General features: G+C 25.3%; 1 protein-coding gene across 1 annotated transcript; it reads right to left on the minus strand.

The window, feature by feature from the left end:
* Window positions 1–3,616: 3,616 nt before the first annotated feature.
* On the minus strand, window positions 3,617–5,538 carry LOC109813711 (myb-related protein 308). Its single transcript, XM_020377954.3, has 3 exons — window positions 5,160–5,538; window positions 4,597–4,726; window positions 3,617–4,293 (listed from the first exon to the last, which is right to left on the minus strand). The coding sequence occupies exons 1-3, from the start codon at window positions 5,290–5,292 to the stop codon at window positions 3,783–3,785; spliced, it is 774 nt and encodes a 257-aa protein (XP_020233543.1). The 5' UTR covers window positions 5,293–5,538; the 3' UTR covers window positions 3,617–3,782.
* Between the last annotated feature and the right edge of the window lie 9,193 nt (window positions 5,539–14,731).

Raw genomic sequence — 14,731 nt, forward strand, 5'->3', positions numbered from 1 at the left:
AGTGTCACATTTAAAGTTTAAAGTCGACTATCATTGTGTTTTTTTTCTTGTATGACTAATCAGCAACTCAAGCAAACAGAATTTGGAGACATAATCAATAATTGCAAAGAACTTTTAGGTAGTTTTACGAACTGAGATGTCAGTTTCACATATAGACAAGCCAACTCTGGCTTATATGTTAGCTAGAGAAGTAGAGTGCACTACTGATCTTAAAGAAATTTAGTAGAACTAAGTCCATCCTAAGTTTGATAAAATAAAAAAATTGGAGAATTTTCTACTATTAGGTTATGGAATGCCCAAAACATAGAAATATTTTTATTTTGGACTAAATGTTTTTAATTATCAAATTTTTGTCAGTTTTTATTTTTCTTAAATAAATTTTTACTGGTTGTTGTTCTTAATTTTTTTTCATGAACAAAAAAATTTAATATTAAGAACTAAAAATGTTTCCAGGAGAAAACTTTTAAGAATTAAAAGTAAAAATAAAAAAAAAATCAATAATAAAACTAATAAAATAATTATTTGGAAACTAAAAGTAAAAATTGACAAAAAAATTTAAGCTATAAACATATTTAATTTTTTTATATGCTCAACTATGATCGCACTTATGGTCTATCTAGTTTAACTCGAAAGGGCAATGTATTAGGAATTAGGATCACATATATTTTCATGTATTTGATATTTTATTTAATAATTTTGTGATTAATTAAGACTTTTGCACACTTAATTAAATGTCATTCCTTTCAAGTGAGTACTTTCATTTGTAAGTCTATTTTTTTTTTATTTCAAGTTGTTTTATTCATGTCATTCTTTTCTCTCTTTTTAATTATTTTAATATCCTTTTGTTGTGGATAATATCAACACATAATTATTATCATTTTCAAGTTATATCAATTCATCAATTTCCCTAATTTATTTTGCAATCTTTTAATTATATTTTTTGTTGTTACTTTTTTTTTTATTTCATTGAATTGTGGTAGTATAACATATCAAGTAGAAAGTATGAATCTAGTTTGAAAAAATTAGAGAAAAATAGAAAAATAAAAGAGTTAATTAAAGCTCAACAATGTGCTCTTTGTAAATTTGGTATTACATACAACTGAGAAGGATTACAATAAGAAGTTCTTTAAAAATATTGATAGTCCTAATTTTAATCAAGTACAGGTAATTAAAAATTTAAATGAAGATAATTTATTAGAAGTAAATGTTGGGCATAACACATTAAATAAATTTCCTAAAAAAATTAACAAGGACAATGGAAAAATATTGATGAAAAATTTAGAGATTTAATAATAGAAAATGGAACAATTAGTGATAATTTTCAATTTCCAAATGATAAAAATGTTAGACATTTTTATTCATCTTTTTTGTCAAAGAATATTTTCAAATGGAGAAAAATATAATAGGAAATGACTAGTTTATTCTAGAGATTTACGAGTGTATTGTTTTTGTTGTAAAAATGTAAGTTATTTTGTTTGAGTGGTGTTAGTCAACTAGTAAATCAAGGAACTAGATATTGAAAAAATCTTGACTCCAAACTCAAAAGTTATGAGAAAAGTCATGAACATATCACTAATATCATCAAATGGATTGAATTAGAAAAAAATATTGAAAAAAAAATACAATTGATAAAAATTACGTAAAAACTTAATAAAGAAAAGGAACATTGTGAAAAAGTTTCACTTAGAATTATTGTTTTAGTCAAACATCTTTCTAAAAACAATATTTTTTTCGTAGGATAAATGAGAAAATATATATAAAGTAATGGTAGTTTTTTGAGTTTGTTTGAAATACTTGAAGAATTTGATCCGATTATACAATATCATGTTAAGCAAGCGCTTAAAAATGGTGAAATTCAGACTCATTACTTAAGTAATACTATACAAAACAAATTTATAAAATTGTTAGTCTTTTAAATAAAAAATTAATGATAAAAAAATAAAGCTACAATATATATTTTTCTGTTATTCTTGATTGTATTCCTATTCCAAGTCATTAGGAACAAATAACTTTTATTTTATTTAAGATGTGTTGATATTATTATGGATTCTCTAGTAAAAATAGAGGAATACTTTTTAGAATTTTTAAAAGTTAATGATACATTAGTAAAAAGTCTTTTTAATGAACTTATTAATATTTTTTTATAAAAAAAAATATGAGTTTAATATCAACAATATGAGGGGACAAGGATATAACAACGAATCTAACACGAAGGGTAAAAATCAAGAAGTGCAAAAAAGAATGTTAGATATAAATCTATAGGAGCATTTTATAAATCATGAGGATGCCATATAATTTGAATTTAGCATTATGTGATGTAATTAATTAATTATCTAATAGAACTAATTTTCTTTTAGTTTTACAACATACTCATTTTTTTTATTTGCTTCATCTACCAAATGATGGAAATTTTTGTAAGAAAATCAATTTTTGTATAAAATCTTTGTCCCAAACTCAATGAAAAAGTATGATTGAAAGTGTTGAAGCGATACAGTTTCAAATATAAAAAATAAAAGATGCTTTAATTCAATTATCAAGATACGAAGATCCTATATTTAATAATCTATAAAATTAAAAATTTTGAAATTTTATTAAGAATGAATATTTGGTATAATATTTTATTTATTGATAGTTATATTAGTAAAGTTTTACGGTCTAAAAACATACATATAGATATTATTGTAAATCATTAGTTATTACTTTTTAAAGATTTGATGAATATTTTAATATTGACGGTCTTGATTTATCATAATTAAAAGTATTGAAAGAAGTGTTTAAAGAAGAAATTATCACTCCAATATAAGAATTATGCTATATAAAAAAAATTATATTCTTTTCCAAATGTATATATTGTTTTATAGAATATTATTAAAAAATACTTGTAACAAATGTTACAATTAAAAAATGTTTTTTAAAATTAAAATTAATTAAATCCTATCTAAGACTAACAGTGTTATCTATTGAAAATGAAATGTTATAATTACTTAATTATAAAATATTAATAACTAATTTCATAGCTTAAATATTATAAAATTAATATAAAAATTTAATAATCAATAAGTGTATCTTAAAAAAGTCACCTTAAGCCTCAACTTTTCTGGACACAATTTAGATTTTTACATGTATAATTAACGTAAGTTTAGACTTTTATATGTAATTAATTAGCGTAATGGAATTTGAATTTTGTTTTAAAAACTCAAGTTCGTATTATAATTTTTTTTTTGTAAATTCCTAACATTAACTATATTTATTTATTATACAAAATAATTCATAAAAATTACTAAAATTTGAAGGGGTGAGAGATTTATCGTAGATCTGTACTAACAACACTTTCTCTATTGAACATGTCAAATAAAAAGAACATATTTACTTGTATCATTAAAGAATATATATAAACATACGCGCACGTCCAAGGCCATGAGGTCCAAGACAAAGAGAAAAGTTGATTAAAACTATTTAAGGTTAAGATTCTACATTAGTTTTATATCTCCACCATTAACAACTAAAGAAATTAACGCGTCGGGGCAAAGTAGAAACCCTTGTACAAGCATGCGCAACAGTGTATCAAAACGAAAGCACATATTATAAGCACTTATAATTGACATTGACATATATATGAAATAAATTGACATATATATGAAATAAACCCAAAGTTTTAATTTAAACAATTCATTGAAAGCAAAGTCATTCGAAAAATTCTGAAAGAGTTCTTTCTACCACTACTATCCTTGGCCATTGTCAAATGTCATTAAGGACAACTTATTAAGCCTCACTTGTAAACCTCAAATCCCAAAAAACTGATACTCAACATTGTTACTAACAGGTGCAGTAACAACAGAAACCATGGCTTGACAACTACAAGATGGGTTACTTTGCAACCCTAGACCGCACCTCAAGCACATACGTTGGGACAAAACTTGTTCTTGTTGCTCTTGGGGTTGGGAGGGTGGAGCTAAGGAAAGATCCAAGTTGATAAGTGGAGGATGAACTTCCTCTATGCTGGTAGTAACAACATTGTTGCTACTTGAGTCTTCTTCACCAGCTGCATAATCAGTGCTAATCTCCACCTTTGAATTGAGAAAAACATCAAAATAGTGGATGTCGCTTGTGGTGGTGACCCCGGACCCGGACGCTTGAGAGTTAGCTTCTGGAGTTGTTGTGATCTTTTCCAATGGATTATGGGTTACAGGGTCGATGCCAAGGGATATGAGGTGACGCTTTAGGCATGTGTTCCAATAGTTTTTTATTTCATTGTCAGTTCGACCAGGTAAAGTTGCAGCTATTTGAGACCATCTAAGAAATCAATAACACAAAATATCATCAACCCTTAATCACAACAATCATGTAAAGTCATTTAATGGTGAGTGTTCATTTTATGTAGTTCATTCGACAAGTCATTTAATAAACACCAAATTAATTCATGCATAAACCAAAAGCTTTTAAAAAACTTCATCCGCACGAGTTTTGTTGTCAACTTTGTCATAGAATTGATATAATTAAACAATTATTTTTGTGAAGAAGACACTCAAGTTTATATGATGTGACGGTTACATGAATAATATAAAAAATTAAAAAAAGAATGGTTTGTGCTCATACTTGTTTCCTAGTAAGCCATGGAGGTGAATGATGTGGTTGGCCTCTTCTACAGTGAAGTTCCCTCTCTTGATATTGGGTCTTAGGTAATTCAACCATCTGAGTCTGCAACTTTTGCCGCATCGAAGCAAGCCTGTGTGTTCCCACGATCAATAAAACTATATATATACATATATATTTTGAAGGATGACGAATTCATAAAAGACAAAATTTAGATGAACATCCTTTTATGTTTTCTTTATCAAAATTGAAGTTTTATATCAGGATCTATGTTGATCTTTAATATAAACTTTTACTGTGTTGTTATCAAAATAAGGATCTATTGTTATCAAAATAAAACTTCAATTTTGATCCAGAAAAATAACACAAAAGTATTAAAAGAAATTGCATAAAATTGTTTTAAAATGAAATTTCAAATTTGATAAAAGATCAGCACAAAAAATATTTGAAGAATTGTATCTAAATTCTATCAAAAGTAAGAAAAATAAAAAATAAAAATAAAAAATAGTTGCATGCAATTTTATATAAATGAAATTTCAATTCTGACAACAGATCTGGCAAAAAACCTGCTGATTGGGGAAGGGATCTCCAATTGGTTGTCCCATGAAGCTTGATATAGTTAATGAGGCGTTCGTCTTCCTCTTTGGACCAAGCTCCTCTATTTGTGTGTTCTCTGTCACAACAAGGAGTTCTACCCATTAAGTGAGTGAGATTTGTGTGAGAGGAGAGAGAGTAATAGAAAGAGTGAGAGAGGAGATTGGAGAAAGAAGATAGAGGGAATATAAAGGGTGGTGGGTGGTGGGGGACAATTGACTCACTTAGGCATATTCATTTTCTCAAAATAACAAAGAAGGAAATTATTTGACTGAGTTGGTGAGAAAAGATGATAGGTTACAATTTTGTGCTCCAATGGGTAGGTAGCTCCACTTTTTATGTCTTTCAACCTCTTTGGATTTTGCTATATATCCTCCACAATTTGCTTTTCTAGCCCTATCTCTTTTATTCACACTTTTTTTTAATCGGTTTAAAGCTACTTTTTTTTTGGAAAAGGATTAAAATTATATTTTTATAATTATTATATTGGTACAAAATATTAATAACTTAAAATAACTAATCTCTGTTAAAATTATGATATTATGAACACATACAAAAATAAATATTCTTTCAATATAATTTATTAATTTTATATTAAATGTCAGAATTTAAATACTGAATAATTTGATTAAGAGATATAAATTACTATTATATATGTCAATCGCTATTATTTGTGTTAATTAATGTTGGTAGAAAAATTAGAATTTAAAATTACTTTTATTTTTTTTAACTCAATATTAATTTTTTTATTTTTTATTTTGTGTAGAAACACACCAGTTGTCAAGGGTCAATTTAATTTTAATAATTATTACTTTTCATGGCGTAAAAAAAACTTATTACTTTTCATAAAGACACATTATCAACGGTTATTTTCATCTGTATTAAATGAATAAACATATTTACATTTTATTTTAGGATTTTTTTCCCGTTTTTTTAGATTTCCGCACACAAGCACAGCTGCTACGCTCTGCTGTGCTGTCATCGCAACTAAATTAGTCAATTTGGTTTCAATGCCAACAAAGATATGATGGAGATATTTATCTACCAATAAACATATTTTCACCCAAAAATAAATAAATAATAAATACGCCTGCTTTAATTTATTTGCTCTAATTAACTATTAACATTGATGAACTTAGCATCTTCATCATTACAATTAGAAAAAGAGTTTTATGTATTTTTATTACTTTGAATTTATATATATATATATATATATATATATATATATATATATGCAAAATTCACCAAAAATATACATGAATAACTAATATTTAATGTCATGTGCTTACTTAATTTTAAAAAAATTTACATGACTTAATGTGTTTTTTTATTGGCAATTCAAAATAAATTAAAAAAGGCCCCTCACTTTTTAAATAAGATTTAATGGTCCACTCTCATATAAAATATGCATTGACTTAATATATTTTGTATAATGTATTTGCCATTCAAGGGAAGATATCAAATGGTCCACTCTCATAAAATTTACAATGATATAATGAGATTAGAGCATCTTTATCATTACAATTAGAGAAGAGTTGTTTACTATTTTTTTTATTTATTCATCTATATGTACGTGACTTTCATTATTTGATATGCAAGAGTTGTTTGTATAATCATCTCTACAATATTGGTATTTATTTTTTACATTAAATTCTTTTAAATGGTATTTAATTTTTACTCCATCTGTTTTTTTTTTAAATTGTAAATTAATTTTATGATATTAAAAAAAACTAGTTATTTGTATTAAGTTTATTAATTTTATAATATTTTCTTAAAATTATCTTTTTTTATTATTATAAATATTAAAAGTAGTATAACTGAATAGTCATGTATTAAAGAAGAGATATTTTCTTAAAAAAAATATCAATAAATAAGATAAAAGTAGTTAAAATTTATTTATATTTAAAAATTAAAAAATATTTATTTATTTTTACTTATAATAAAGAATAGACAAAGTATACATTATTAAAAATGTCATTTTCAAAGTTTAAGAAAATATTAATTACTTTTTATTAATTATACTCTTATATTTCACTTAAATTTTACTTTAATGTATACATTGAAAGTAAAGATACATTTATTACAAAGAAAAAATAAAGGAATCTCATAAAGAGATAAAAATCATGAAAGACCATAAAATTTATTACATTTCTTAATTTATGTATAATAATCTTAAACTAGTATTAAAAAGGAATAAAGTAGTAATAAATGTTTTTTAAAAAAACATTTATGATAAAGAAATATTAAATATGCAATAAAGGACACATAAAATGAGATAAAGAAGTATATTGTTATTTGTTAACATTTTCTATATATTTTATACAAATTTCGTTTCTTAATTATTTTAGGATACTATTCATATAGAGATATTTACTACTCCCACCGAGGCTTTGGTGTTTCTTTAATATATATAATTACATCTTATTATTTTAAAAACAAAAAGATGAAACAAACCAATTATACAATTATTATTCTTTGAAAAAAGCTTGTTACTACATGAGATTAAGAAATCTATATACATAAACAATTTAGTCAATGGTGCTTGATTTCTATCAAAAATTTTGTTTTATTTTAAACGTAATATTTGTTTGATAAAGTGCAAACATGTCAATTCATAATGAATTGGTTAAAATGTTTCGTACTTAATATTCTTTTATACATTATAATCTGAATCTGAAAACACACTATTTTTTTTAAGAATATCCAGATATATTTTAAATGTGCTTTGTTTATGAGTGAGGCACTAATTAGCGTAAATAACTAAAATATTTATTACATTGGAAAGTAAAACATATTTAATAATTTTAATTGATTTAAAATATTTATATTAATAATTAGTACTATTTTTTTGGTGAATATTATTAATTACTATTTAATCAGTGTTCTTAAAACCATGTAGCAGAGGTCCATTTGGCTTAGAGTTTAATAATATTAATTTTGAAAATAATTAGTATTAAAAATATTTTAATTTAAATAATTAAGTATAAATTATTTTTGTATGAATGTGAAAACGTTTTAAATATTTAACTGTAGGTCCCATACCAAACATCAATTACATTTATCAAAAACGCTAAACATTTTTTACTTATTTTAAAATCGATACTAAAATGATTTTGAAAACTCAAAATGTAAAACGCTCATTATCGTACAAACCAAATATTACAGGAATTCAAATTCTCAAACAAAATAGACTGGTACACTAACAAGATCCATTTTAAATTAAAGTTATAATTTTCCTTTTTATTTCAGAATCTTTATGTGTTGAGCCGAATATTGTGTTATTATTATAACCAATAAGTGTTAATTTAAATGAAAAGAAATTTAATTTATGCTGAGGAGAGTTTTAAATTCAAACTTTGTTGATAAAAAAATAAGTATTAAAATTTAAAAGGAATTTATTTTCTTAAATGAACATCTCAATCAGTTAAAGTTAATTGAAGTATGAACTAACTATTAAAAACAATGGCAGTATGATAAAATAAATTAAAAAAAAAAAGTGCATCACAATTTCACAATACTGCGGTTTGATTATTGTAAATTAATTTGTTAAAGGGGTCCTCAGGTTTAGTTTTATAACGTTGTCTGTGTAAGTTATTATCTCCCAATTATACATTTTTTTATTAACTTTATTTTTAATCGATATAAGACACCCTTTTTTTTTTTTTTTTTTCTTTCAATACACTTGCTTAGAAAATAATATATTTTTTTTAGTTTTTATAAATTATATCTAACTTCTCCGCTACCACATTGACCTAGTGGATTTCCGAAACTCGTATTTGATACTTAATTGTTTTCCCTTTATGTGCGGTCTTCAACCTTTTTCACTTTCTTTCTAACTATTTGTTTTCTTATTACTTTATAGATTGTTCATAGAAAAGAATTCTAGAAGCAATCTTTGACTTTAACTTTGCACCAAGCTCACTCATATATTGTCTATTCAGGTTCGATATGAGTAACCATCCCCTACCATCAATCCATTATTGAGAATAACATTTCGTGTCAATGTCCTTTTCTTTTAACCAACTATTTCACGAACTCACTAAAAAAATAAAACATAAGCATAAAATTGATATTGAACTTGCCTTGAAGACTACAAATTGGCTTATTAATTAATTAAGTCGGGAACAAAACTACATGTCATACCTTTTCTTTCAAGTTTCTATTTACAATCCATAGTTTTTATTTTATTACATTTGAATGTAATTAATTTGAATAGATGAGATTTCCCAGTTGAATCGTGCGACGTGTATTTTAATATTTTTCCCTTTTGGGTGGTTCCATTACCAAATTCATTCATGCGACGAGTGTGTTGTTTCTTTATGATATTAATGTCCCTATCTAGAAAACGAAATTGTTTGTAATGCGATATGGAAGTAATAGTACGTGAGTTCATGCAAAAACACATCACATGCATCCCTTTATCTCTTTATTACATAATATTGCCACTGATGACTCATGACTAATGAGTATCTTCACACAAAAATGTCATTTTCAAACTTCAACCAACACATCCTATGGCATCCAACACAGTCATGTCATTTTGATCCGACAATGTGAATTTTGCTAGCTTTTAGAAGCACTTAAAGAAAAAAGAAATGCATATTAATTAAGCGAGGTTGGTGAACCACCTTTAGTTCCATGGTTTTCCAACCTTGTCCATTGGAGTGAGTGGCCCACTCATTTGTGTGCTCACTTACACTCTCTATTCTCATGCTTTTCAACTTTTTCACCTTATTTTTAAATTGCAAATTTCTAATCACATGTTTCTTTCCACGTTCTTTGATTAAAAAACAATACTCTTCAACAAAAATAAAATAATAACTATATAAGGCTTAGGTTATGAACACTCAAAAAAGTGAGAGACCAGTATAATTTGCTGCTTTCAACGCCACGTGGCATGTATTCCATAATTCTAAACTGATTATAGAAACATCCTATATGGGTTGTCGAATTCCATTTGTGAATCAAGTGCCTAATTGGAACCTTCCATTTCACTTTATAATATCCGTCAGTTTGCAAAATCTTCTACCAAACAAAGTAGATAGGCAGAATCGGATTTCATGATATCTTGTTAGAATTAAATAATTCAATTAAATGAACTTTGTGTGTATGGTGTGCGGGAACCAAGAAAAAAAAAATCATAAAATGCTATACAGAGAATTCTATCCTATCCATATATAGTAAAAATTATTAGCTCCAAATGATAGTAGCTAGTATGTGTTCAAAGAAGCGTCTCATTTATTTCGGCCCTTTTAGATAAACTTTTTCATATTTGGGAGTTGGAACTTGGAACCGGTGGCGGGTACGTTTAGTACAGTGACCATGATATTACAACAAAATTTGTTATTAATGACAATTATTTAATGATAATAATTTAATTATTGTCATATATAAAAATATTAATGGCTAATATATTATAGTCACTAAAAATGTATTTATATTACATTAAAGTTTATTATTAGCGACAATTAGAAAAAATTTAAGTCTCACATCGACTAGAGATAAGATAATTAAACAGTATATATGTGAGTAATAATTATCACCTTATAGGTTCATTTTATAGGTTTGACTCATAATTCACTATTCTAAATTGGTATCAAATCATCCATTGTTACCAAGTTCAATAGTGCTATAAAACAATTAGAGAGCAACTTTCACCTTATAAATCTCACATCTCTTAAGAGATAAGATAATTAAAAAATATATAAATAAAAGATAACTCTCATCTTACAAATCTCTCATCGAGTAGAGATAAAAAAATATAAGTTATGAATTTAGAAAAAGAAATTGTAGGAATAAATTATTTAAAGTAAATGAGACAATTGAAAAAAATAACTTGCCTTTAAAATGGCTACTAGAATTGCCACTAAAAAAAAAGTTTTTCCGACAATTTAGTAGATATTTACCGGTATTTTATATAAATGTCGGTAATAGTATTAACAACACTAGATATACCAGCCATTATTTAAATGCTGGTAAAAAAATAATGACCATTTATATGGCCGCTAAATAATAAATTAATTGCCACGAAAAACTAATTTTAGTGTAGTGGACCCATATTATAAGTAAAGTCACCTCCAAATGATATGATGTTTCAAAATTATAAGGCACCACATTCATTGTTAACACAACATTTACTAGGACAGTATGGGTTTGGATTTTTTTTAATAATACGTTTAAATAATTATTATTAAATACATTATGTTATCTATTTAAATTATAAATATTATTCTTTTAAATCCTACAATCATCAATAGTGTATTATTTTTTAATTAATCTTTCAATACTATCATATATTAAATATAATATTTATTATTATAAAAAATTCTAAAGGTTTAAAAGGTATGAGGGCAAAAATCCTTACTTGTAGGGATCACAAGTAAATTCATATTCATCAGTAATATCTAAATTCGTCTCAATTTTGACAAAGAATACTTAATTTGATCGAGTATGGATATAAGTATAGTAATATTAAATTTATTGATCAAGTACAGGATAGGGGTGAATATATACAAACATAATTCGTATTTGTACCCATTTTAAATTTCTAGAAACATAATTTATTTCTTTAAAAATTTATTTGACATTTATATAATTTTTAATCTATTTTAAATTTATCTTAAATAAAAATTAATTAATATAATATTATAATTGTTAATTACTCAATGTTAAAAAATTATATTTTTTTTGCAAAAAAAATTAATTTTTGAGTGAATATGAATATACCTGAAATTCGATAGAGATGGAGATAGAAATGCAAATTTTATACTTAACAAATATGAGAAGGGAATGAAAGATATTGAAACTTGTATTTACTAGCTCCAATTACCATCTCTATTTACCTATTCCTTTTAGATTTGTCTCTAGGTACGTGCGTATAACTCTCTTAAATATATAGTTCTTAAAACAAGGATTATATATTTTTGTAGTACCTAAATTTTTGTCAATTTTTCTTTTTATTATCTGAATTCTTTTATTAATTTTAATCTATAAAATTTTGTCAATTTTCACTTTTAATCTTTAATTTTTTTCTCTCATTAAGATTTAAGTACCTGACATCAATTTTTTTTTTGTTTATAAAAGAATTTCAATGACTAAAATTACATAAAATTTATTTAAGGACTAAAAATTTAAAATTAAAAACATATTTAATCATTTAAATATATATGCACCCACCGTTATAGGTGTACGTTTGATATTTTGCATTTTTAAGAATTACCTCTAGGAACATTAAACCTAAAATGTTATTAATGAAAACATATAAAACATGTTTTGTTTGATTTTAGCATTTTTAGGAATACTTTTAAAATTTTGAAATAATTAAAATAAAATAAGAGTTGAAATATAAGCTATAATAGGGTTAAAATTCTTGTTAGTTTAGGTTTTAGCTTGAATCCGTTTAGGTTCGTTTATTGTGGGTACATTGAGGTTTTAGCTTGATAGCAGTGTAAAATGAATTCAGGGAGTTAAAAAGTATAACAATAGAGGTGTAAAATATTAAAAATTAATGTAACTATTTTCAAATGCGATAAATACTGTAAGTCCACCATTGCTTGTGCGTATGTTCTTGGTATTCTATCTTATTACCTATTTAATATCGTTTTTTGGTTCTATTATTTGTTCCCTATATGTTTTTGGCATTCATCAATTATGGTCACATGATTTTGCCAACATATTGTTGCTTATAGTGGAGTTTTTGTTTCACAGTGAAAGTGCCAAAAACAAAATCCAGTACTTGAGAGTGTTCAAGTCTATGCACTTAGCCTTCTTCTCAATGGCCTTAGGAGTTTGGATGAACCTATATAAGTGCTGTTGGATGCCAATGTTTAGTACGATCCCATTGTATATAAATCTAGTAAACAATATCGAGAAATCAAATTTTGAAAATCTCAATTCCTCCAATGCAACTGAAACTCAAGTCTTTATATATATTGAATCATTATGAAGTTTACATACAAGTGTATACAAGATAAATGTTTACTTTTATACAATTATATAGTTAACAAATATATTAAAATATACAAATTATACTATAATTAAAATTTAAAATAAATAAATATTTTGAACATATAAATTATATTTTAAATTTATATCATAATATAAAGTTATGTCAATTAATTATTGATAACTTTTAAAAAAAATATTAAAATTCAATATAAAACTAAAAATAAAAATTAAATTAAAAGAGATGAAGAAAAAAATCAATTAAAAACGTTCAACAAGGCTTAACTAGCATTGCTTATATTTTTTATTAGTCAACAACTCAAAATATAGTATGCCTTTATTAAATTATTTGATCAAATTCCAGAGCGCCAGAATCTCATTGCTTTGATTAAAGCAGTTATGTTTTGCAATAGTATTGATAGTGTTTTTTCTGTTACATATAATACTAATAATATAAACGAATATATAGAAATAAGTTTATAAATACAAATAATATATATAGACGAATATGATTTTTACTTTTCATGCATATAATATATCCTCACGGACCTCACTTTTAAATCTCTTTATCTATTTATTCAATGCCAATATTAATGTCAGTCACGGCTCATTTTAAACTTTCCCCCATAATTTAAGTATCCATGCTATCTTTCCATGTGGTTATTTTTCTTTTCCTAAATTTTGATGTTTTAAAATTACATTTATAAAAAAAAATCTAACTTCGATTTCTGCAAAAGAGATAGGAATGATAATTTAACTATGGCTAAACAAATACCCTAATTTAACTATGTCACTATTAATTAATAGATTTTGATCGCGCAATGCACGGATGAACAGTGGGCTGTTTTTGTTTGAATTTTTCTTTAAAATAGTTTGCGCTAACTACTAACGATGAACAATAATTTTTTTTTTTTAATTTTAGATTATATGATTAGAATTAAACAGAAATGTTTCATTTATTTGTCTGTTTTGTAAAAGATTTAAGAGATGATAGATTAATTACAATTTTTTTTTGTCTGGTTTAATATCAAAGTATATTGCTATTAATATTAATTGTTATATATAATCTCAGTTAAATTGATTACACAGTGAACAGAACATGAAGATTGTAACTAGATGATGATATCACACTTGCTCCACCACACTGCCATAACTAAAGACATAGGCCATAACTACATACTATATGTATATGATAGCACCCACTTACACTGTGATTTATGAAAAGGGGTTTCAACAAATCTTGGTGCAAAAGCCTCTGCACTTGCCACTGCTGAAACCTTGGGTTCTGCATATATGTCGTCCGCAGTTGGTATCACTTAAGCATACACCCTTGAACTTGTGGTTTTTTGACAAGCAATTTCTCCCCTCTGCTGTCTCCACTGCCACGTCTAATTTCATATCATTGCAACAAATCAAACCATTAAACTTCACTATGTCAATTAGTCAGTCATTATATATATATATATATATATATATATATGCGTTCCAACTGATGATCAAATTAATTAACATGTGCATGAAATTATATGTTATGTGTAAATATTTATCTTACCAGCAGATAAGATGAGGACCAACAAGAACAAAAACCCTATATTAATAT

Source organism: Cajanus cajan, chromosome 2 (assembly GCF_000230855.2).
Source record: "Cajanus cajan strain Asha chromosome 2, NIPB_CcT2T_4, whole genome shotgun sequence".
Lineage (NCBI taxonomy): Eukaryota > Viridiplantae > Streptophyta > Magnoliopsida > Fabales > Fabaceae > Cajanus > Cajanus cajan.

Coding starts and splice junctions, on each gene's coding strand:
- LOC109813711 (XM_020377954.3), bottom strand. CDS start 5,292: ATGGGTAGAACTCCTTGTTGTGACAGAGAACACACAAATAGAGGAGCT. Junction 4,727..5,159: donor ATCCCTTCCCCAATCAGCAG/GTTTTTTGCCAG, acceptor GGGAACACACAG/GCTTGCTTCGATGCGGCAAA. Junction 4,294..4,596: donor CATGGCTTACTAGGAAACAA/GTATGAGCACAA, acceptor TTGATTTCTTAG/ATGGTCTCAAATAGCTGCAA.